At 45.9% G+C, this 25,520-nt stretch overlaps 1 protein-coding gene across 2 annotated transcripts; it reads left to right on the top strand.

Moving 5' to 3' along the window:
• Positions 1–25,200, top strand: LOC146198748 (uncharacterized). Of its 2 annotated transcripts, XM_084594249.1 has the most exons (11): positions 2–409; positions 6,636–6,838; positions 10,873–11,059; positions 12,254–12,385; positions 12,751–12,875; positions 14,767–14,934; positions 15,818–15,965; positions 19,889–20,049; positions 20,217–20,394; positions 23,078–23,300; positions 24,699–25,200. In XM_084594249.1, exons 1-11 carry the CDS (start codon positions 256–258, stop codon positions 24,835–24,837), a joined length of 1,818 nt encoding a protein of 605 aa, XP_084450375.1. In that variant the 5' UTR covers positions 2–255; the 3' UTR covers positions 24,838–25,200. The 2 variants fall into 2 exon arrangements, with proteins under 2 accessions (XP_084450376.1, XP_084450375.1); XM_084594250.1 differs by lacking the exon at positions 14,767–14,934 and having other exon boundaries at positions 1–409.
• The last annotated feature ends 320 nt before the right edge of the window (positions 25,201–25,520 follow it).

Below are 25,520 nucleotides of genomic sequence, written 5' to 3' on the forward strand. Positions count from 1 at the left end.
TTTGCGCAATTCGATACGTCACTCAGTAGATTATAGCATCAAGTTGCCATGTTGGCGTTGTAGTCGCTTCTCGACACATCGACAAATAGGCCTGTTTTTTGCGATAGGTCTGAAGTCATTTCATCCCCCGATACCCTCACCAGTACTGCTCTTTCGCGCACTCGCACAAGCCAGGGAGGGGGCGGAAACAGCAAGGTCGGCACCCATTCTTCGTCAAGCAAGCAAAGAGATAGGAGCGGCGACTTCTTCGCCGCAATGGACATCACCGGCCATGGAGCGTCCCCGCAGGCTGCCTTGGCTCTGTTCTTCGCCCTGGTCAACCTCGTTGTCCACATGCCATTCACTGATCTCCCAGTCCTAAAGGACTACGATCTTGGGAATCTGCAGCAGGAATACGACTACGTGATAGGTGAGGTCTAAGACGGTGCCGTGGTAACGCCATTCCGTTTTTCGCTGTGGCGACTCTAATGCGTTTGGTTCTTCGGTATTATGATCGGTCAAATCGAGGTCGCGCTTTAGCTTATTATTCGAAAATTAACGCCATATACTGATCCGGCCAAAATGCGTACTTAGAAAGGAGCGCCTTGCTCCTACACGTCAGGTTAGGAATACCCCATTTATAAGCATAAACAGCATGTGTAAGGGAGTGTAGGTTGGCGCGTGCGGTGACGCCAAACAGACGGCAGACGTGTTATGCCTGGGGCTTAGCTGGTAGATTTTTGGTTAGTACACCTTGAAACATACGAGATGGCAAAGAAACATATGGGCGAGGACGCCAGTGACCATTTCCAGTGGTCATGAAAGCCTTTTTCTAGATATGTTTTGTTGCTTAGTTTCCGTGTTTCCACTCCAGGAGGAAGGCATGGAGGGACACTTGGAGAATACCTGTAAGGATTATAACCAAGGATTATAGCAGAGCTGTAATATCTCCGCAGTCCTGCTTATTTTGTGAGCAACCTGACGCCTGAAAAGCCATTATTAGTGGTCGATAAACACGCAGTTACTGCAGTTACTGCTTCAAAGTGCATTTGTATTAGCGAGGTTGTCAGATGTAATTGCACGCATGAGGTCCCGTGTCTTCCATAGCTTAGCCGCTTTGGGGCGTTAATGAAAGAGCACTGAACAAGAGTAGAGGGGGAGGGGAGGAAGCCTCAGTTCGCAGGTACCTGCAAACCGAGGTCCCCCCCCCCCCCCCCCCCTCCCTTTACAATTTTTCAGTGCTCTTTCATACCATGTAGCCGTCTTCTTCCTCTCGTTCTATCGGGATTGGGATTGAGGACGTTAGACCTCATAAACCGCCAGTGATCACGAGTGCTTAAGGAAGAAGGCTGGGCTAGTTTGTGGGTCATGATTAATTAAAGACTAGCGCATGCAACGAAAACACGGACATAGAAACAGACTGTACGAGCACTCGCTCTGCCTGCTTCTATGTTCGTGACCTCGTAACATGTGCTAGTCTTTTTAATTAATCACGGGTGTTAACCGAATGTTATTTCGCGTCCGCCGTGTGTCGTGAAGTTTGCACACATTGAAGGGTAGGCACCTATCGTGAAAGCCTTCGCCACATGGCTAGCTTCTGCTCTTCAAGGTCTTTCTTTGCCGCTACACACTGGCTACCGCGTAGAGCGTGCCAGCCTGTTTATGGGAGCAGAACCAAATAATTACGGAGATCAATTCTCGATGCATGCCGTGAAAGTAAAAAGTACGAATATCTAATCGCGAATTTGTGTATTTTGTTTAGTCTCGTCTTTGATTTTCGTTTTTCATGATCACTATCGCAACTACTTACTGTATCGTGCATTCACTATGTCCACTTGTACACAACTTGGGCCAGAGAGCCTTCGTGGCCTTTGAGTAGCATACCTGTCTCGCATTCCCAAGGTCCTTGGTTCGAATGCCACCAAATTCGTTTCCCTAACTATAACTACGTTCATTTTGTAATACGAAGTGTCTTGAGAAATTTGGTGCCGATGCGATTGCCTTTGGCGTGGGCTTGTGAATCTGTTATGCACCCTGTTATGCACTGCTGATATGTCACGCGGGTTTTGGTACTAGTTTCTTTACACATGGGTCAACGGAAGATTTTGTTGCTGTCGAACCTTATAAGGCTTTCACCTTAAAAGGTCGCTGCGCCTGCAGGTAATGTTAATTTGTAGCTTTGCGGAGTGCAATGCTTCCAGACACGATAACTTCGTAACAAATAAGAGTGGTGCAGTATCGGTGATTACGGGGCATGCGTGACAGCAAAACTCTGTTGTGTATTACAAGCTATGGATTGGCACTGTTTATCTGCAAGAGTATCCCTGCAGAACAAAAAGGAAAGGAAGGTTGCTAGTGGCCTAGCAAGCAAGAATTAAAGGCGAAGTCATTTCTTGAAGGCCGCGGTTAATTGCGGGAGCTCGATCTGTACGCTCGAAGCATTGTTATGAACTTGGAATTATTGCCCTATGTTGTGTGTTTAGCTATTGAAATTATATAAAACGTTCCTGTTCCCGTTCTTAACTGTTCTGAGAGTATGGGGGAGTTGCCCAGCGCAGAAAATTCGTTTTAGGCGATCACGAGACGGCTTGCCACACCACCACCAGCAGAAAAATACGCTGTTTGATCTTGGGAACATAATGCACTTGCATCGGACTTGTTGCGCTCATGTTCTCTAATTCACACATATGTAGAGATTTTATAAAAATATTATTTTCATCGTATCAAAAAAAAAAAAAAAACGCCAATGAAGATTACAGAGTAGATGTTTCTGATTGGCTACCGCCGATTGAAGAGGTTAAGTTCCGCGAAATGAAAGAGTGCAGACGCATCTTATTGCTGTGGGGTAATTTACGACTTTTTTGTCTGCGGCAAAAGCTTTTTTTTTTTTTTTTAAGTAAACACAGCAAAGTAAAAGCGAAAACAAAATTTTGCACAGCACTGTTTAGTGCGCTTTTAGGGTGAAGGACAACATGGCGGTGATACCAAGCGGCCAACCTGCGGACAGCATATTGCACGCCGCTCCTCTGCGAATGCGGAACGTTCGGCTTAAAGGGGCACAGTTACGTGCTTAAGGCCCTTAATTTCAGCCAACCTCTAGGTTCTTTGCACCACGCTGATGTTAGTAAAAAAAAGAATTACAAAAATCGGCGCACGGAAACGAGAATTATTCGGTTTATAAAAATCTAAATTCAAGCTGTAAAACAGCTGTAAACGAGCTGGTGCGAAGGGGAGCCCCTCTCCCATTTCGCTCGCTCAGCGCTCGACTCGGGCGGAACCTATGAGAAACGCAGCTTTCTGCTGACGTATCGGAAGCTATCCACCATGGTTACCTGTCCAACCCAACATGTAGCCGCACTTTTTGGCAGCGTCGCTACCATGTTAACGACGCTGCGAAACACAGCTATGAGGACCGGCTTCTTCGTCTGCTCCCTTGGTCTGCTCAAGGTTAGCCTAGCCCATCAAACGCTGCTGCAAACCGTCTTTGCCATCTAAGTGTAGTGCCCACATATCGTTCACGGTCAATGCTGATAATCAATGTTTTCCAATCCAATTGCTGGGGTGTCGACAAGGTGAACCCGACGGTCAGCAAATCTGCGTCGCCGTTTTGGTGCTCCGCCGGCATTCATCACTGCTGCTGTCACGGATCACTCGAGCGCTACTTGTGCGAAAGTTCGAGAACGAGTGCGAAAGGCAAAGATGGGGGAATGGCGTACACGAGCTAAGGCCAAGCCTACCCTGTACCTGTACAGGGTAGGGAAGCGAATGTGTTTCACGTGCTATTTCGACACAACTAGCGCCATCTGAGGAGCGTCGGCAGAAACGATCGACCACGTGATTTTATCTTGTCCAGCGATTTTGCCGACCTCCGAGATCAGAACGCTGTCAGCTGCCTTGGTATTTGAGGAGCCTGTGGGAGTGACATTTGTGCTTGTGACCGTAGAGCCTGGACAGCGAATTGGCGGACTTTTTTTCTTTCTCTGTTCTTTTTTTTTATTGCTCCGCCGTGCCAGAAGGCAGCGGCAACCCGCTACGAAGGGCAAAGCCATCATCACAGCAAGCAGACGCTCCATCGCGCTTGTTGACAACACCGCATTTACCTGAGTTTACAGTCCCCATCTTTATAAGCACTCCACGAAAACACGCGGAAATAGTAACTTGAAGAACATTCGAATGTAAAATCTAAAGTGCGTACCCAACCAATCAGCGAAGCAGCGCCCCAGCGAGAAGGAAACGTCATATCCGTTAACGAACTTCGTCGTCGTGTGCCGCTCACATCGGTGCCAAAACTCTGATTATTGAAGCGGTTAAAATATAAGCGCTACGATTTCGCCGTTATAATTGGGCTTCGGGGTATCGGTAAAGTGTAAAGAACTATATAGAGGCCGGCTGGAAATAGTGGTCTGGTGAACGTCACGGCGCCCCTTTAAGGACGTAAATTTGCCCGTTTGGGCGTTCGCTCACTTGTGCCCTGTACTCAAACAAGGAAGTTAACTCAATGTTATCGTTTACTTGTAATCAACAAATTTGGATCCGGTGAGATTGACTACCAAGTGGCATAAATTATTTGCCTCCAGCATAATTGTTAGGTTTCATGCTTTTTTTTTCTGCTACTATGTTACACATGATAGATTTGTAACGTCAGCCAGTGAGAAGCAGGAAAACATAAGCTTAAAAAAATTACCGAAATGTGTAAATCTGCGGTGAAAATAAAAGCGATAAACTGCAGCGCTCAGTCGGGACCATGGAACGAGATTTTGGAGGGACGAAGCGCCGACATTTTTTTTTTCGTTTGCCTTCCCCCGCAGAGTGAACAGGGAGATGTTTAGCTACCTTCCTGAATTTACCTGTTATGCATACCTTCAAAGGCGGTAATTTAATTGCAGAGCGCGCTGTTACTCAGCTACGCAGAAAGTAAGTAATGCATCTCAAAGGGACAGAACACTTACGAAAATTCGTCTTTTGTTTAAAGTGGTAATTAAAAGATGGTGTCTTATGGTGTGTAAAACGCACACACCAATACCCAAGTAACAATTATATACATTTTTAATGTGTAATTGAAAATCGCCACAAACAAGCTAATGCCATTTCTTGCGGCAAAATGCTGCCATTATTGCGCAGTGCTCCAAGTGGCCGTATCTGGATGAAACATCACGGATTTTCATAAGCGCACTGTGCTTGGTTTTCTTTAAGGAGTTTTCATCGTGTTTTACTTTGTTTCGAGCTCTCTTCAGTGCGCAGTTCAATAACTACGAAAGCAGCGTCCCTTTTCGTCGCTCATGACCTGTTTTCCCATTTTTAACTAGATAGCTCCACAGTGTATTGAATTTCTTCGATGAAGCGTTGACCATGTCCTACTAAAACTTTTGTCGACGAAAAGAACGTTGTCAAGGGCCCTATCATCGCTCTCTTGAACTTTATTAGAACAGCTAACCATTTTTCTTTCATTTATTGCTCCGTTTATTTTTTACATATTCCATTATGCCCTGAGGCAAAAAACAACGTTATTAAAAAAAAAAAAAAAAAAAGCGAACGTTGTTGCGCCGTACAGCACTGAGTTTGGAAACTGGAATGAACGGTTTTTAGATTAGCCTGATGTATGTCTGTCAAATGAGATTTCAATTTTCGGGCACAATGCTTTTGTCGACGTCCAGTTGTCATCGCGGTCAATGCTCATGGTTTCCAGAATCAGGCTATATACGAACTGGCGCTATGTACTGATCAAATATATTCTCGATAATTTTTTTCTAGTGCATTTCCAACAAAACCGTCATGAAATCTACCACTTTAGACAGAAAGCTGTAAAACCTGTGTTGTAAAAAAAAAAAAATAACTTGAACGCTTAAAACTCCGTAATCTCTCCCGTTAATTCATAGAGTGCAAATATATATATATATATATATATATATATATATATATATATATAAAAATGAAGCTCTAGCACAGCCCGCCATGGTGGCTCACATGCTACGGCTTTCAACTGCTGAACCAACGGCGCAGGATCACATCCCGGCCGCTTTCCGGCGGAAGCAAAAGGCAAAACGCCCGAGTTCTGTACGATGCCAGCGCAACTTAGAAAACACCGTACAATGTAGAAGTCCAAACCTAAGTCCGAGAATGCCATTAGAAAAAAACGTAACCAGTTCAAGATTTGGTTTACAAGAAAGAAGAGTTCCGAGGTTGTCTGTAGAAAACACTGATTGAAAGTAGATATTGTAATATTTTGTTTATTGCTTCATCCTATAGAAACCATAACATGCGTAGAATGTTACGCCTTATTGTTTACCTGTTCGCCAACCCTTTCCGTTGACCGGTGCACTCACCTACTTGTGAATGCCTCAGTTGCCAGCGTCTTGTTGGGCACTTAATTGATGTAAGGAAGGCACGCTCTTTTAGAAAGAAATCAGACGTGTGGCGCTGCCACGTGTTTTCCAGAGGCCATAAGTCTTGTGCCTGGGCTTTAGTTAAATGTCTATAGGGGTGTCCCGCGGTTGTCTTTCTCTTGATACTATGTAGTGCGACTGCATATGACCAGCAATCTATTTACAGCCTTTGTCTATTAAAGGAGGAAGAGAAATAAGCACTTGATTTGAATACTTTTTTAAGTGAGCATCACTATATGCCATTGTAAATGTTCCATATGCCTTTCTATGCAGTTGGCGGTGGTTCAGCAGGGTGTGTGATCGCGAACCGACTGTCTGCCAACCCAAACGTCTCTGTGCTTCTGCTGGAAGCTGGTGGGCTGGAGGAAGCCTCCCGTCAGATCCCGATAGCAGCGCCGTACAACCTGGGAGGCCATGACGACTGGGCCTACGAGAGCGTGCCTCAGGAGAACGCATGCCTGTCGTTCCAGGAACAAGTAATCTCTTTAGAACTTTAGAAACTTGTTTAGAGTATATGTAATGAAATCAATCCGTCATGAATGCTTGCAGCAAACGGCTTTCGGATGCCTGCACGTGTCGCACGGGCCGGCGACAGTCGTTACTGATTTATATGTGCCTCGACTCGTTTAAAGTGGTGATTGAAAGTATATTAAAATTCGTATTGGTGATTACACGATCGCGGATTGTTTTTACTCGAATCTTGCATTGGTCGTTTGTTTAGCAGACTTTCAGGCTTGGAAATACATTCCAAGAGGGTGACTAAAAAAAAAAAAATCTTCCCCCAGAAGGTTACTGCGCCATCGAGCTTTATGCATGCCTAAAACAAGGAGGCTTAACACGCCTCTCCACTTAAGAAAACTGCGGTGAGAAACGTTATCCTCCTTCAGAAGTTTGTAACACAGGGCAGGGCCAATGTATGCACCCCATGAAACACTCGAAAACTCGATCACCTGGAATCTTTCGGAGAATATTGCGTTAAAGGAACAATTACAAGCGAAAATGCGAGCTAAATACTTTTACTGGATCTTATCTCGCTAAGAGCCTAGAATTGTAATCTCGCACTCAGTTCGATGGAAAACACTTGCATGAAAGAAACAGTTCGATAGTTCATAAGATGATGTTGCCTACAAGAGAATCGTATCGGTTAATGTCTCAAAACACCGACTGCCTATTTCGTTTACTTTGCCTGCTCTAAGGTCACTGCGCTTAAGTGTGTCGTGAATAGGTGTTACATTGTTAGGAGGGGGTGAGTGCACTTTTTAAAAATACACAGCGCAACAAACATAAGACAAGCGAGTAGACGGGACCAGCGCTGTTCCCGTGTTCCCGTCTACTCGCTTGTCCTATGTTTGTTGCGGTGTGCATTTTTTAAAAAATGATGCACCAGGTAGCTCAACTCACAGTTCTTTTGTGAGTGCATTTAGCGCTCAGAGCAGAAAGCGCGGGGGTGTGTTGAAGGACGATCCTCAACCTGCGCCGCCTTACGTTTTCGTTTCGTGTCCTCCCCCTTCCGCACATGTTTCAATTTTATCATATCGGACAAAATCTAAGGGGTGCCAAAAAGACGAACAAATTCCCTGATGTGGTTGTGTCTCCGCATGCACGGTGCCACTGCGTCAGGACCTTTTGTGATTATCAGGATGCAGGGACCCTCCAGCAGTTAACGCGAGTTTATTGACATGATTGCATTATAGTTTCTTCGTCGTCTTCACGTTGGCGGCAAACAGTCGGAGCGGCGGCACGCAGGATCCGGAGACGCACGTTCAGGGAGGGGGAGGGAAGAGATCACGTGCCTATTTGTACAGAAACCTATTTGGGGAGGGAGACTTCAACATGTTTTAGTTGCTTGTTAGTTTACTGCTTTGGGTTCGAGGCTGTTCGCCCAAACAGAGGCGGTATGAGACGGCAGTGCGCATGAACACGGTCTCATGGATTGATCGCCTCATTCTCTTTATTAGCGATGGTTTTAAAAGCCAAGAAAAAGCGGGAGTTTGGAAAGAGTCAGACTAGGCCAAAGACGGGGTAGATGGTGGAGTCTTGCTGGCGCACGGCGCACCAAGCTGTTCTGTTGGGACGCGGAGTCCCTGGGTTTTTCAAACCTTCTCGAAGTTGTAAATACGCTGTGTAAATCATTGTATAAAGTATTCAATCTTCTCCTACGAAAGAGTCTCCTTCCTGCTGTTTTCACCACGACCAACCATCACCAAGTACAATTTTTTCCTAATTATAATATATTGAAACTCGGGCGAATTGGTGATTCATCTCAAATATTGCGTCAGCGTAGAAGACCAGGACATGAAAGAGGTGCACAGGAGAACAGCTGGATATCACCAACAACAGGGAGACGCACTTATACAGAAATGCTAACGCCGCGATGAAGTCTCACCGGTCTCCGCTTTGGCGTTAAGCGGGGGTCTTTCGACTGCGGTAGCAAGTCTCCGGATCTCGTTATTCTTTATAAACTTAGAATGGTGCTTCCTCTTCACTCCCGGCTCTCTCATGGGCAGCGCAGCTTTCCTCGCCTCGCGTGACAGCGCCGCTGTGACCCGGTTCTTCGGACACTAACCAGTTGAAGTTCCCCGTGCAGCTGTCCGAATTTCTTGGCCGGCAGCAGTTTCCGACGGCCGGGGTAACAGCGCAGTAACCTACCGCGGATATCCTGGCAAGCCCAACCTCCCGACCTCACCGAAGACTACCCGAACGCACCCGCAGCTGACGCACCGTAAACCTCTACCTCTGTGCCATGCATCCTGTTCAGGCCAAGTGACAGCCACTCGTGCTAAAGGACTCTCATATTTGCAGCTCTGGATATTCCGCCAGTACAGCCCCATAGTTTGGTCTGTCCAGCTGAACGGCTACGGTGTATCGTGCGTATCGCCGCAGATGTGGTGGTTTCTTTTCGTCGAGAGGGAGCTGCCCGTCGATATCATTGACCAGCTCGACCTTGCCTCGCAGGACAAGCATCTGTTCGATAGCCTGAAGTAAGCGTTTTTCCAACTCTCTCTCCGCCCTACTTACACCTCCCCCTCCAGCATTGCGCCATCTCCTTCGGCGACTACCTCCAACAGGCTTATCATTCCTGTTCAACAGCTAGCGATTTTGCCTCGGAATTTCCGGCATCCTCTCATGACAGCTCAGGAGTGACTTCCTTAGAAAAATCGCTATCTCAGTGCCCCACTTCTTCAGCTGGCTCTCCATTCTGTGAGCCACGAACGCTTGTAGCTTCCAGTTCGACAGACACTTCGGGCCCGTCTGTGGCGAGACTTCATTTGCTTCTGGGTGCCAGCCACATCCTCGCGGTAAGCCCAATCACTACTGTCGTGCCCGTACGGTGCTTGGGGTCGAAGCTGCGAGGAGCTAGGCTTTCATTGCGCTGCCCGGGGCTTCGAGGGGGAGACTGTGTACAAAAATGGGAGTGCGTAGCCTGTTTAGAGAGAGAAAGGATAAAATTGCCAAAACACAAAAAGCACGGCTTCTTGCAAAGGTCCACCGTAATCGCTGTTTCCCTTTTGGCGAGCTGCAACCGTAACACCCACACAGGCACACAGCAATTCGCAGAAAATACAGCGGTCTCGCCGAGGCTTCAAAGGGGCCGTGGATGCACTAGAACACAAGAAAGGGGACACTAGAACACTCAGTCCTGGCCGTCATCCTTCCACGCCCATCGGAAACAACTCTTGGAGCTTCCGCTTTTCTTCCCACGCTGCGCGGACCCCAGCCGTCTTGTCTCTGAGCGCACTGCGGGCCGCTGCGTCGTCCATCCTTCCCGTCGTCATGGTACCGAGTGCCTCGTTGAAAACTGGAGATATCCCGATCACAAAGCTGCCTAGTTCTGAAGCACTGCCTGGTCGAATCGGGTGATGCCACTCGCTACACTTCAGACGTGGATCGCCCTCCTTGTGCACCTACAAATGCGCTAGCCACCGAGGCCTGTTTTCCGTGATGAATTGGGAGTTGCATTTCAGCCAGCAGTCGCTGACTGCATCGCTAAGTCGATCATGCACATTCAATCCGGCATATGGGCTTTTTTTTTTTATGCAACGCTTTGATACGTTTACGTCTATCTACCTCCTAGCTGTTCCCGCTCGTCGGCAGCTAGCCCAGAATCTGTCTCCTAAGCCTCCTCTGTTTTCTTTGTCTTTGTCCCCTACAAAGCAGCCAAGCTGACCCTCCTGAACTTGCCTTACCTGAAATTGCATTACATCGGCTTTGCGCATTCAATGAAACAATGTCAAAAGTGGCTCAGCTCTTCATACATGTTCATTAGTGCCTATGTGTGAGTGGGTTTCATGATTAGCTTGTGAGTGCTGCAAAGTAACACAGCAACCAGAAAATGTTAAATGGATTCGTTTTGAAAGTTCAGCAATCAGAATTGAGTATTCACAGGCTAAGTGAGATGTATGGCTGCATGAAAACCAACTAGCCAAGACAGGATTTCGTGAACGTTTTTTCGCCTCTTGTGCTTTGTGAACAAAGTGATTGAGCTGCTATCTTTTGCTTGCAATCTCAGCGATGTTCCGAGCCGCGAGGGAAAGTCCTTGGAGGCAGCAGCGTGCTAAACTTTATGGTGTACACGCGCGGTAACAAGGCTGACTACGACCGTTGGGCCAGAGAATACGGTGCTACGGGGTGGGCATACGATGACGTCCTGCCGTACTTCAAGGACATTGAGGACTATCGTGCTGGAGAGCCTGACGGTGAGTATCCTCGTACGCAAAATAGCATTTTTTTATTAATTCAGACTCTCATCAACAAGTTAACATTGTCAGTTGAAACCTGACTACTTTAGTCAACGCGTGAGCCTGGACCTTTTCATCTCTGACTTTGTCTCGCACCGCCGTCATCATTTTTTTTACTCAATCAGAAAGTTTCGTATTGTTGTCATTGAGTAGTGGCGTAGCATCTTAAGAAAAAAAAAAAAAAACGTTTCAGAGCATCGTTTCGAGCTCGAAATATAAGACCAGTAAAGCATTACATATGTGGCAGTATAAAAACCACGCAAAAATGGCGTTCGGCGCCTCGAAACTACTGGTCGGAGATGGGTCTCACTGAAAATTACGGGATGATGTTCTGAATTTGTGCAACTCTACATAGGCAGACCTGGAGCAAGTGCTTGCGAATGGGACTGGCGCTACTTTTAAGCGCGTCTTTAGGTTGTAGGACCGCACCCTCGTTTATCTTTTCTCGTCCACATGCAGTCATCATATAATTCAGTTTGCCACTTTCATCGAAAATCGTTGTAGTGCGACACGCTGCATAAGCAGGCCACAACGCTGAATTTTCTATCTCATTATCAGCTTCTGCCTGTCCTTGAAAGAAGAGTTTATTTTTTCAATGCCAACACACATTTCTCAATTCGGCAAAGAATGCAGCAATATGTTCATTGTCGTTGATCGGAAAGAAAACATATATTTTTAATTAAGCTAAGCCGTAACGACTGTGAAAGTGACGGCCAGGGCTTCCGGCGCACTACCATATCAATAAAATTAATGTGACTGGGAGCCAGAAAGACCAAGCCAACGCTTCGCCGTCAATGGCCGACGATGCTCTCTTGCAGGGACAGGCCTCAACGTTATCCATGCACATACGCTCTGCAGATAAAAATTTAACAGCGTTGACACGTCTCTGAATCTGCAATGCACATTACATTAACCATGCTTGCTGGTGCTAACTTCCAAACATCCTCGGAGCTCCTTTTAATGGAGGATATATCATGACGGCCAGCGCCCGCAATGACCAGAGAGGCGTGGAATCACGATGTTAAATCAAATTCCACGGATTTTAACTACGGTTTTGAGTGTCCAGCGTTTCTTTTTATGCAGTGTTGATCGTATAGAATTCTGCTGTAACGCACATTACCCGTGTGCTTAGCGTGTTTTGCTTTTCGGCAGACTACCACGGTGTTCGTGGTGAGGTGCCAGTGGACCACGCCAACGGCAGTACACCCCTGGGTGAAATATTCCTAAACGCATGTAAGGAATCCGGCTATCCGCTGGTCGACTACAACGGCGAATCGCAATCAGGTGACTATTGTGGCTCTGTGCGCGTCCATCCTCATAAACGCAGAAGCGCATTGGCTGTTCGAAACAAAAAAGATTAACGCTAAAAAAATACAGGACAGCATAAGACATACGTCCAAGACAGCTGGAAAGCAATCTTTTTTGTCAGACAATACAGCAGATTTATCGTGTCGTGATGCACTTTAGATGTTTCAAGTTTTGATTACTAATACATTTCATGTAATATTTAACGGGGATAATGAAGTGAAAAGAAGTAGAAAACTGAAAGAATCTGCACGCATAGCGATATCGTTTCAATCTAGTCCTGAGCATTCTTACATGATCATGCTTATCTGACTTTTTATGATGGTATCTATGACACCGTGCAGGCTGCTCTCGCGTGCAAACGAACCTGAGGAATGGCGAGCGTGTCAGTGCTAGCAAGGCCTTTATCCAACCCATCCTGCCGACTCGCAAAAATCTCTACGTGGCCCTGTTCAGCCATGTCACTAAGGTATGACTCAAAAACATGTGCTCGGCCGACGCTTGTTGACATTGAACTGTGCTAGACGCTTGCTGTTGGCAACGCTGAGAAACAGTAACATAAATGGCTTGGTGCGATAACATAAAGGAAAATTTATAATCCCGGAGCTCAGTTAGGTGTAATCTGACTGGTCGAACACGCCGCTCGGGTCCAATGACTCCAGGCCGCCGTATAGGCGAACAGGTCGACATCTATACTGTATCTGTTGGATATTAAGTTTTGCCACCACCACAGGAGAGTGAATGAAATTTAGCGCCAACGTACACAGTCGATCCCGCATATATCGAACTCGAAGGGGTTGATAATAGTTTGATATATCGATATATATAAAAAAACATGGCAACAGGTTAGCTTCTTTAACTGAGAAGAGTGAATAAGAAGTACCCACGCTAGCTGCACGTTTCGTTCTGTGAAACGCGTCCGGCAGGCATACTGGCAAGCCCACCGCTCACCGTGAGTGCAGCCATCCTCCCGCGGGATGCACGCGCGTGCATTCGGGCGTCGAGCGTCACTTTGCGCCGGGCGCTGAAAAGGAGGGCGCACATGCACTTGCCGCTTCGGGCGCACAATCCTGCGCTCTCGTTATTTTATAGGAACACACCGGGGCAGTGGCATGGCTCGCGTCTTGCGCCGCGTGATACAAGTGGCTTTAAAGTTGGGGTTGACGTCAAAGCTGGTGCAGACGGGTCTTTAGGAAAAGCCACTGCTGATGATATTCTACTACTGGCAAACTACAAGTATAGCAATAAGTTCAAATACAGAACAATTGATTTCTTCTAGTTCAGCAGCAAAGCAGGCCACTTGAGAGCCGCTGCAAGCCTTCGGTCGGCAGGGTTGTCTTCACCTCACGACAACTAGTGTACTAAACCCCTTTTTACTCATGTGGCAGTGTGTCAAATTTACAACAATGATTAGAGACCGAAGGTCACTTTCATTTGAGCTCGACGTTAATCTATTCCAGTATCCCAGTGGTTTTGGTGTTAATTACCGCTGCCAGCAGGCTATCAAGACTGCGCAGCTTTACGCGCGAAAACTGACCGTGTAGCTTCATTAGAAGAATCGCCCCTGCCAGGGGCACGGCACGTGGTTAGATATATGCAATGTTCAGCTAAACCGGAGTTCGATAAAGACGAACACAACTGCTATATGGAATTTTCAAGGATATTTCTGAGAGTTCGATATAGCCAATAATTCGGTATATATGGGATCGACTGTACTTGCCTTGTATGCTTCGCGGAGCTTGGAGGCTCAGGAAAGTGTTTCATATCTCTGTAATCTACACCTTGTATGCTTTCCAAATAATGCACATGGCCTGCCTGGACCAACACTAGTATAGCTTCCATAAGTCTCGCCAACCGTTAAAGGATATGCTTGACGAATTTCAGAGAGGGTTTTACTTTTAACACGTCAGATCTGAAGGTCATCTGGTACCGAACATATCACCTTCAGCAGCATAGCGGTTGTGCGTCAGTTAGGTCATAATATCATGATTCGCCCCGTATCCCCGTGGAAGGTGCGATGGGCGAAGCCGACAGTCGTGCTCGTCTCCCTCGCCTCCCGGTTGCGCAGCCTAGCGGTGTGCCATACCACGTGACTGCCATGCGCGCTCGATACATGTGCGATGCGTGGTGTCGGCGGCACTCGCTCACCTCTCGGAACCAAGCACTACAAAAGTGTAACCCTGCTTAACCAAGCTGCGGCTGTGCATAATTATATTAAGGCAAAATAGAACCCGCGCTTATTTTTTCACCTCGTAGGTGTTCCAAGTCTTCTGAACGGTGTAGTATAGCAACTATAACACTTAACCCACCATTGCATGAAAGTGCGCCTTTATTGAAATTTGTGCTGGGTCTTGACGCAGGTGAATTTCAAAGAAAGACACGCTGTTGGCGTTACCGTCACGATGTATGGAAAAACCCATAATGTATTTGCCCGGCACGAAGTTATTCTGTCCGCGGGGACCGTGGAGTCGGCCAAAATTCTGATGCTTTCTGGCGTGGGGCCGAGGGAAGACCTCGAACGATTACAGGTATCCGCCATTGAATTTGCTCAAAATGCTTCCTTGACATTTTCGCTGGTGGCTCGAACGCAGAATCTTTTGTTTCCACTGCAGCGGCTTATATAATAGAATAACAAACAAATATAATAGAATAACAAATAATCGCAGCAATAGTGTACTATCACAGTCGACGTGATTCCGAAGTGAAATCTTTACGGTGGAGAAATTCCATGGTTGTCACCTAACAACTGCAGTATCAGAAATATGCAAGCACGATACTAGTCAAGATAAATTGAAGACAACTTAATGGGCCATGCAGGTGTTACTTCCTAATGAAAAGAAGTCTATAAGTGCAACGATGCTAACAAATCAACAGCAGCACATGGCAGTGCAGTCCGCATTGAGGCTTTGGACAAATGTTCTCCTGAAGTAAATAGGGGCTGTTAAGCTTATAGTTGCGACATAAAAAAAAAAACAAGACGCAGGGCCTGTTAAAAAAAAGATGTGCCCATTCTACAAACGTTTCGCATGAGCAGCCTCAATGAAGTCTTGAAGCCACGTCGTTTGCTTTAGAGCTAATTAGTGTTGTAGTGAAGAGCAAAAAGGCAATAAATAGTAAAGGTTCTCTTCTCCCCCGAAGTAGTATAGCAGACCTTCACGTCTCCGTGCCATACGATTTCTAACTAATCTAACGAAAAAAAAAAATTCCTTATGCTTGAAGGCTTTGACCAATTCTGTACGCTGGCACGAAACTTGCACCCATGATTTTGTGAAGCTGCCTGTACACACCCGCCGTGATGAGCTTCTTCCCTGTTGAGTTCTCAATTTAGAACTAGGTTTAGGCTAGGTTAGGTTAGGTTAACACTAGGTTAGGTTCAGAACTAACCTATAAATGATCTCGCCTCCTGCGCAGATTCCTGTAGTAGTCGACCTTCCAGTGGGACGAAACCTACAGGAACACGCGCTTTTGCGCACTGCTGTGCCAGTCAGCACCGCTGAATACCTCGGTATCCCGCCTTTTACGTTGGAAGACATCGCTCAGTACGCAAATAATAGAACAGGTAAGCGATAATGTTTCCTGACTTTAAATTGCGGTGGATGACTGATAGTTGCCTTGGCGAAGCTTGCCCAGGCGGCACGAATGTTGTGGATGATGGGCGCCACCCTTGGCCTTGGCAGATTGTGTTATTACAACTGGTGAAATTGCAGTCTTTCTTTTTTTTTTCTAAATAGCATCGATAAAATGGTTGGGGCACTTATACTCCACGCTTCAATGGTATGAAGAGAAAGAGTTATTTATTTATTGCAAGATGTCAGCCTGAGTGTCAGTCAGGCCTCAGGCTAAAGTGGGTGCTACATTCCAAAACAGACCACAGAACTAGTGTCCTTCAGTCGAGCGATGGATGGTGTGATAACGCATCGCATACAAAGAACATGCACAATAAAAATTTATGAAAATGTGAAACACTGCTTTCTGTTATGGTATGCATTCAGAGAAGAGACGCTTGAACACTTAACCAAACTTGAAGGTACGGATTGTTTGAGGGAAAAATGAGCTTGTTGAACAAATTTTATTACATGAAAAATTGCAGGAAAAATTGTTATGGGTTATACCGGCATGGCCATTGTTACCACTTTTGCATTCATAAGATGCCAAAACCCGTGATATGCATATAAATAATGGATAAGCACCTTTCCGTGACTGTTACTAGATGGGCGCGTTCCACAGCACTAGCGTTGCATCTGGCTCCATGGGAACGATAAGTTTGAGGTTTGTACAGAACGCAGACCAGATGCCCTCAGCTGCATCGTCGCAAACCTCTACCGATCATGTGGCAACTGACTTCACACCACCGGCCACCCACTAACCTTCGCACTATGCTGGACTAGATTCGGCTCTCAGTGCACTCGTCGGACGCCATTTTTCGCCGACATCGCCGATGACGACGCCAGATATTTTGCAGCACGAGCTGCTATGGTATTGCTTAGAAGACGTGACTTTGATTGCTCTGTGCGCTAAAATGCAATGTCAAGGCAGTCTTTAAGCTAGCAGGTCCTAAAGAAGCTTGCATGTTGTGGGGGGATTGTCTCTTCCTAAGAAGTTTTATGCGGTTGTGCTTTTCGACTACATGTCGGCATAAATTTGGTGTAATACAGATTTACAAATTTGATACATACTAGTCACTGTATTCCAGTATCCGGAGATATCTCTTCTGAAATATCTGGGGCACTATGTGAATCAGTTTCTAGTTTGCAAGGTTGAGTCAGCATGTTGCAGATTTTGGGCCGTCCAAATCCAACTCATTAGATAGACGAAAGTTGTGTTCCGGCACGTTACCCTTTCATATAGGAAAATACCAAGGCTGTGTTACTTGTGAGAATAAGGATAGTGCAATACAGGTAGTAAAGGTAACTTTGCAACTGCAAACCCTAATTGAGAGTTAAATGCAGTCGCTGATTTCAGAGAGCAAATAAATAAAATTTGGAGGACGCTTAAGCTTCACCTTCAAGAGTGGAACGCGATAACGTTATTGCACCTCGTCGAGAAAACTTATTAAACGCAAGGGTATTGGGGCACCCTCGCACCGGTACCCGCGCGGCCCGAAGGGGAGAAGCGGGTGAGCGAAGATAGTGATCTGAAGTAAGGAAAGACGCTTGATTTTACAACCTGTGAGGGTGCACGGCGAAACGTCAGAGTAGGGTGCGCTGGCATCGAGGCACCCTACGTCAGGGGCGAGTGGCGCGCCACGTGTCGGGGCAGCGCCGCACATTGCGAGGAGGGGTTCTTCTGTGTTTGCCGCAAGATGGCTCTGCATGTGCGCAGAGCGCAGAAGAAATATAGCGGAAACGTACTTCGCTACTCGTGTAACTGCGACTTCTGTAAGTAACATGCTCATAATTACCGATATACACCGCAGTATAACGTTCTACGGTAAGTTTCTAAGGCAACACCGCATTCACTAGAAGCGCTTTTGTACCGCTTTCAAGCAACGAACTCGTGGCTGAGAAGTGCTCTCAGCCAGCTCAGCCACGACCTCCCGAATGGCTCTCAAGGGTAGAGCCTTTGCTGTCGTTGCGGGAGTTTTAATGTACTGAGATGAAGCCAGCCTGACACTGGCTGATGATGACCTTCCAATATGTACTTTGTTTTGTGTTATTCGTGTTGTGTTCTTGTGAAATGGTATGAACCAAAGCCAGGAAATAAAGAAAGAAAAAAAAAAACTCGTGGCTGAGTGGTAGCGTCTCCGTCTCACACTCCGGACACCGTGGTTCGATTCCCACCCAGCCCATCTTGGAAGTTTCTTTTTATTTACGAAGTGCATGCAGGGATTTATCGCTCACTGCCAACGACGCCGACGACACCGGCTTTTCTGCGACACGAGCTCCTTAAAGCTACCGCGTTAAAACACTTTTGCTTGATTTGCCGCTACAGTTTTCAATTTTTAACGGAAATGCCTCTCCCTGAGATACAACTAATTTGTGAGCGAATCAGTAGTAGCCGGATTACTGCTTGTCAACTGTGCACTCGTAAGCATTCTTGTCAGTTGAGTACTTTTACGAGCTATAAAATGAGCTATAAAAATCGGGCAAAAGAAGTCTCCCTTGTTTTTGCCAAGAAAGATGATAATAGGCTGATGATGAACACGTACTTTATTTCAGAAATATGTCAAGGAAGTTTTGTAATAGAATTCTATTAAGTACTTGCAGCCTGGGTGCAATTATACTTAAGACGCCTCTGTTATTCAATTACATTAATGAAATTACAGGCTCTGAACACAAGAGGTAAGATGTGTTTGAGTTCAAGTTCCCTGTGCTGCACCAAAGCATAAGGCTTGTAGATTTGTGAATCTTTCAAACAGATGGAATTTTTTTTTTTAAATCAGCATAGCCTTCCTATATGAAGGGCCTGATTAAATTGTAAACAGGTTGAGAAACCTGACCTATTCTTCCGTTGAGCTTCATATAGAGCGGTTGTAATGTAATATAGAAACCGCTTCGACTTGCTGTATGACGTATAGCTTGTTTTCGGTTCGCACTTTTAATTGTTTATAGCCGGAAAGACTTTCACAAGGATGCAAATTGTTGGGTATGGGTATAGGCTAAGAAGCTGCTAAAATATTAATGCCGTAAGCAATTGGCACTATAGCAGGAATAAAATTCAGCTACCAAAGTGTTGCTCTTGCCTTGACATCAGTTCATACTTTTTAAAAGACAACAAAAGACAAAGGCAGCTCTATTTAAAGAGATGTTTTAGAAAACCTCCAACATGGTCATGGTGGCGCAGTGGATACGGCGCTCGAGTACTGTGCAAAAGGATACGAGATCGAATCCTGGCCGCGCCGGCAGCTTTTTGGTGGAGGCGAAAAGCAAGGCGCCCGTATGCTGTGCGATGCCAGTGCACATTAAAGAACCCCAGGTGGTCGAAATCTCCGGAGCGCTCCACTACGGCATCTCTCATAGCACGAGTTGCTTTGGGACATGAAATACGCCGTAGTGGAAGGCTCCGGATATTTAGACCACCTAGGGTTCTTCAACGTGCACTGACGTCGAGCACTGCCATCTATAATGAACCATTCCCTTTGGCAGGGTGACGACTGCACAGGGAAGGACAGCTACCTGCGTAGCTGTCCTTGCCTATAAAGCTGACTCTATTACGTCGACATCGACTGAAGCAGAAACATTAGCGGGAGCGCAGTTTAGGATGGTGCATAGAAGCAAGTCTACTGACTTGCAAATGGCAGGGTTTACGGTATTCTTATCTCTTTTTGTTATCAGTAACAAATAATGTAGCACATGCCAGGACATGACAGACATGTGCAAGTTACAGCTTGGCTTATTATTCAAGCTTTCGGTTTGCGTATACCTTGTTCCTGTCTTCGTTTTTCCTTGTGTCGAGGATGAAATCCCAGTACAGCGCGTCTCCTTGACAAGTACTGTTGAGCCGCTCTATAAACGCGGATTTTTTTTATTTCTTTCGTTTCAGGCTCCATCGCCATTCCTGCAGGTGTCGAAGCGCTCCAATTTGTGAGCTCCGACTACGCTCCTCTTCCAGGCATTCCGGACATCGAACTTATTCTTCTTCCATCGGCGCCTGCCAGCGAGATGGCCCGGGCCGAGCTTTCAGGCTCAAAGTTCTTACCAGAAGTATGACTAGATTCACCATGGCGTTGTCGATGAGGGGAACGAGAGAATCGGAGCCTAATATTATGACACAGATAATGCGGATAAACCATGCGTTGAAAGCGACGTGATATAAACAAGCCTTGGGGTGAGGAGTGAGGAGCTGTTACCAAAAGGATCTTCGCTTGCAGGTGTACAACAAGTACTTTGGACCCGACACAGACCAACCGGGCTTCCGAGTGGGTGCTGTCAACAACAGACCGAAGTCCAGGGGCACTGTTAGGCTGCGAACTGCAAACACCAATGATTATCCAATCATAGATCCACGTCTCCTCGAGCATCCGCACGATGTCAAGGCGCTCGCTCAGGGTATGACTAACAAACATGCGGAGGCGTGGTGGGGCATATATCTGCAGAAGTTAAGAGACCCTGTGTTTATGAAAAAAACTTGTATGCAGCGAAAGAAATAAACCCGGCGTGAGAAGAATAAATGTAGAGGGTTCATAATTAGAGATATATGAAGGGGGTGATGTCTAAAAGTTGCACGCAACAGTTGATAATTAAGTTTGGCTCTTTCTTTTGCGCGAATGGGTTAAATTCGGAAAGAAAAACTATCGCCTTGTTTAGGCGCTGGAGCCTGTCGGTTTGCATCATTTAGTTGTGGAACAAAGCTGAATAAGACCGTACGCTTGGGAAGACAGGCCTTTACACATGCAGATAACAAACGACAAAGATCCGGGCACAGAATACATTCTCGAACACTTCATAATGTACCTTATTATCGAAGACCACCTCTCATAGTTCGATATTATGTTCTGAGCAACATTATTTTTTTATTTTTTGGAAAACGCTACTTCCAGACAATGTGAGCACAATATGCTGATGTATGTTAGGTTGATTTTAAGAATGGTAATCTAAGAGCAAGGAAGTGCGCTTGATTGTGAGTATTCGTTAAGACGCCGAGGTGAGCACATGTTGCTTCACGATTCGGCGAGCGGCGCGTGGCCGACGTTCGAGTGCCGCGAATACAGGTCAGCGGTCCGTGAAGATTAAAGAGTGAAACATGAGCCGTTAGAGAAGCTGGGGCTAAGGGTGCGCGAGCAACACGTGACTGCTCAGTCCGCGCAACTATGGTACAAAACAAAGGGGTGAAGGCCGCTGCGACGCCCGCGACTGTCATATGCGGTACTCTCTCGCAGAGAGAGAGAGCGGCTTCGGACAGACATCGGCAAATTTCGTGACTACGGCTTAGCAGTAACCACTGACTGCGCTGATTTCTGTGGCCGCTCCTCTCTCCCTCTCTCTCCGAGAGAGTACCGCATATGACAGTCGTGAAAAGAAAAGAAAAAAAATGTTAAGGTATTACAATACACAAATATTCATTTGAGACGTAGAAGAGAAGAAAAAGCAGCACAGAAAAGCACCGAAAATGCTCAACAGCACACAGAAAAAATAGAAGAAAAGCGAAGAAAAGGAGGGAAGGCTTTCGCCATTCAGCCCTGAAGTGAATGCAATCGTGTAATCTATTTGTTGTTTGCCTGTGTAGACGTAGCTCAAATTAGCGGGAAAGGAATCTGCCAGCATGTTGGGTTGGTTTATTTAGTTTTGTTCTTGTTATCCTGTTCTGCTGCGCATACCTTTGTGGAATTGTGAAAGATATATCTTTGCACTGCCACTGAAGGCGCCGCAGGCCGCTGAGCTAAAGCGGAGATATAAACAGGCCTCTACACTCGCTACAGCAAAATTTTCGCATGCGGAAACTTTGGCAATCAACATACATTTCATTCTCCAATAGGCCAGAACGATTTTTTCGTTTTCTTTTTGGTCGTACTCCATGCGTTCGTTTTAGGCACTGAAGTTACATTCGTAACCGTCGCCGACGGCTGCAGGTTAGGAAAGGTGTGGTACTTATTGCGTCTTAGTCGTGGGTCATTAAGCAGTTTGAGGGCAATCAGCGTGCTCACTATAGTCGATTCTTGTGTCCAGAGGCGGCAATTAAAAAGCGTACATACTGAAGATCGCTTTATTGAATGTATACAGTACCCATGCTGTCAGCACGCTCGGAAAAGAAACAGTGAATAGAACAGCGTAAAAACATGTATCAATCGTTAACAGATAAAGCTTCTCACTACCGAACAAAATGTTCCTTGGAGGTAGCTGACCTCGTCTCGATGCAATGTACGAGGCAATCATGACATGATAGAATATTGGTCGAGGAAATATCGGCTTGTCAAAGTTCCCACACGCAAAAATTCAATGCGTGCCCAGACGTCTAATTGGACTCCTTTACTATTTCTACAAAATATTCGTAGACACTGGTGTTATTTGTGCCTTGATAGGGTGGCCTGCAGTACCTTCAGCTACGATTACTGCGATCGCGGCTAGACCGGCGCGGCGACAAAATAGATGCAGTTTCGACAATAAGGTGTGCGCTCAGATGCATACTATCTCAAAAAAGACGTTATCAGCAGGTATCGACCGTGCTACCGAAAGCCCGCCTTTGGATTTTTATAGCACAGCCGCGCAGACAGCCCATCTTGAATTTGATATAGGCTTAATCCGGCTGGTCGGATTGTTATGGGAATACCCCAAGGTGGAGTATATTCTTTTCAGGACCAGGACGAATTTTTCTTTCGCTATGAGTTTATGATGGTTTGTGGGGTTTAACGTCCCAAAGCGACTCAGGCTGCGAGAGACGCCTTAGTGGAGGACTCCGGAAATTTCGACCACCTGGGGTTCTTTAACGTGCACTGACATCACACAGCATACGGATGCCACTCCGTTTCGCCTGCGAAATTTCTGAGAAAGCTGCATAGTTTTCCTTTGTAGCCGTAAGACTGCGTTTGGGTGGATGTAAACGAGTAATTACTGCCTTAGGCTTAATCCTGTGCTCCTTTGCGGCCCGCCCTCGTTTATTCTCCTTTGATATGCCTTCTGGGCTGGGCAATATCAATCTCGAATTTCTTTAATTTTCAACGGAATTTTGCATGGTCTTTATTTGGGTCATTCCGTACATGAATAGTGGAATCAATACGAATGTGCGTCATCGCAGGCATAAAGACGTTCATCGACAGGATGCTGGATACAGAAGCTATGAAGAGCATCGGCGCCAAACCTTGGAACGTGACATTTCACCGATGCGCTAAAGCAGGACCTCTGTGGAGCCTAAAGTACGTTGAGTGCCTGATCCGGCACCTGTCGGAGCCGTGTTACCATCTGTGTTGCACCGCACCCATGGGCTCCCATGCAGGATCAGTTGTGGACGAGCGCCTCAGGTTTGTAGCATGATAAGCTCTGAACAAATCTAAAATATCAGTGGAGTGCTTTTACAAGGGGATACGGAGAATAACAGTTTTGTTTCTGGAAATATGATACGTAAACGTGGAGTTTATATAGGTATTCGTATATTTTCCTCCAGTAGATGTCTTATATTGCAGTGAAAATAACTTTACAAAGTTTCCAGCCCCTCGATTCAGACTCATGCAATACATACTGCAAACGACTCCATGATAACTATGTTTAAGTAAAAAAGGGAGTGGGTGAGCCGCTGACCCCACGATGAAATTATGGCGACGGGCGGCAGTTTAGTTAAGGGATGCGGAGGTAAGCCTTTAATCTTACTATCTGTTATGAGCCCGGCTTCTTTACTTTTGGAATTTTTTTTTGAAAAACGATAGTCTTTGATTGTAATAAAGTGCAGCAGGGAGTTTACACTGACGCTGAATTTCGAAAGGTGGATATCGCAGGAACGAGACTTCAGGAAATTATCATAAATTGGAGTCTTCAGATGTATTGTAAATATTGAGTACAAATATTGAGTACATAGCTGAACAGTAACCTGCGTCTCAGGGGTGCCTTCATCAGGGTCTGCGTTTTATTTAATGGTTGTAAACACTTCGAGGAAAAGGCTGAAATGTTGTCGAACTCATTAATCTGCTATTAAATTACGACAAGATGCATGCATCAGGGCTCTTGTGATAGACATAAAGTGATCTGCCAGTGACATTTTGATGTAGCCTTTCGTGTAGTTGAACCGCAGCTCTAGGGATCGACTAATGACTAACTTTGCGAGACTTGCACATTGTAGACATTCGGCATACTTCGAACGTAAGACGTCTTTGAGAAGTGAAAATTCATCGCATCGCAAGTTAGAAATCCGAAAAATATTGGAGCCGCAATATACTTGCCAAGATCATGTTGCTTTGCCGCCAAATAGCGTCGTATTGAACTGTACAATTTACTTGAAAATCTTTTTCGCAGTTCTGCGGGAAATATTGATCGCAAGAGAAGCATAGATGATTCTATTTTCGACCTCGGAGGAGCGACGACACATAACATGAACCCGAACGAATGCATATAATACATCATATAGTGGTGACTTCGCGCTGTTCTTTAATGATATGCGGTGTCTCTTTGTGTTTGTGCATGCCCTTTTCCTTGCTTCTCTGGTACTAATGACCGATACCTCGTGTATCTCTTTTGACCGGCCATAATAGAGCAGTCCCCCAGTGAGTGATAAATTGAGCAATTGCTGGGTCATGAATATGGTCTGATGTCGCGAAGTTGAGTGTTCGCTACAGGTAGTACGGTGCCCTAGTGCATTTCAGCTTAGCGCCAGAGCTAATAAATATTTCTATACCAACAAATTTTTTTGCTATCATTCGTCTTTGCAGAGTTCGGGGCAACGTGACAGGACTTCGAGTGGCCGACAGTTCAGTGATGCCTGATATTATCAGCGGCCACACAAACGCTCCAGCCATGATGATTGGTAGCAAGGCGGCAGCCATGATAAGAGAGGACAATGGACATTAGGGCATGTGCACCTGGTGTTGACTCTTGCTATGTCGGATGTCAAACAGGCATTGTGTTAAAATCAACCATGAAAGCTTTTAGGTTTTGATAATCGGCCACTTCCACTTGGCATTTCGTAGCCTCATAACCCAGACGCAATAGGATGGAAGATAATGCACTATGGATCCATCTTTAAGTCTTTCCAAGATGCCCTGAATACTGAGATTATACAATGCTGGTTCTTTTGGCGTGTCACGTGGAGTCGTTTATCAGAATGAAAGGATATCTAGGAAACGTAACCGTTTTAGAGAGAAGCCTGGCAAAACATTCAATACAGGAAAGTTCCGGAGAGTGGTCCTACGTCCCTCACATGTGATTTTACATCACTGACGACATACGAGATTTTTAGTTTCTGGCAGTGCTGACAAATTTTGCAACAGTGTGAGCACTTGAGAGGCGAATCTCGTAAGGTTCTGTGCGAAACTGAGTATATCCGTCAAAGCGTATCGCACTGCCATCCGAAGGGCTTCAAATGTGCCTGAAGGTTGATATATAGATTGTAAATTGAGCCATTGTAAAACCTGGTTCCAGTTTAGCATGCGAAACAGAGAAGGAATTTAAATTTACAAACTGCGGCTTAGCCAAAATAGCGCCGCTCGTGGCAAAAATTCCTGTTTGGTGTTTTCGAAAGGCAACTGAGATGA

This window comes from Amblyomma maculatum, chromosome 2, assembly GCF_055883805.1.
Source record: "Amblyomma maculatum isolate TAMU_Amacu chromosome 2, ASM5588380v1, whole genome shotgun sequence".
NCBI classification, from domain to species: Eukaryota; Metazoa; Arthropoda; class Arachnida; order Ixodida; family Ixodidae; genus Amblyomma; species Amblyomma maculatum.

Excerpts from the sequence above, each read along its gene's own strand:
- LOC146198748 (XM_084594249.1), top strand. The coding sequence starts at position 256 with ATGGACATCACCGGCCATGGAGCGTCCCCGCAGGCTGCCTTGGCTCTG. Across the intron at positions 12,386-12,750 it reads CAACGGCGAATCGCAATCAG|GCTGCTCTCGCGTGCAAACG; the intron begins GTGACTATTGTG and ends GACACCGTGCAG. Across the intron at positions 14,935-15,817 it reads AAGACCTCGAACGATTACAG|ATTCCTGTAGTAGTCGACCT; the intron begins GTATCCGCCATT and ends CCTCCTGCGCAG.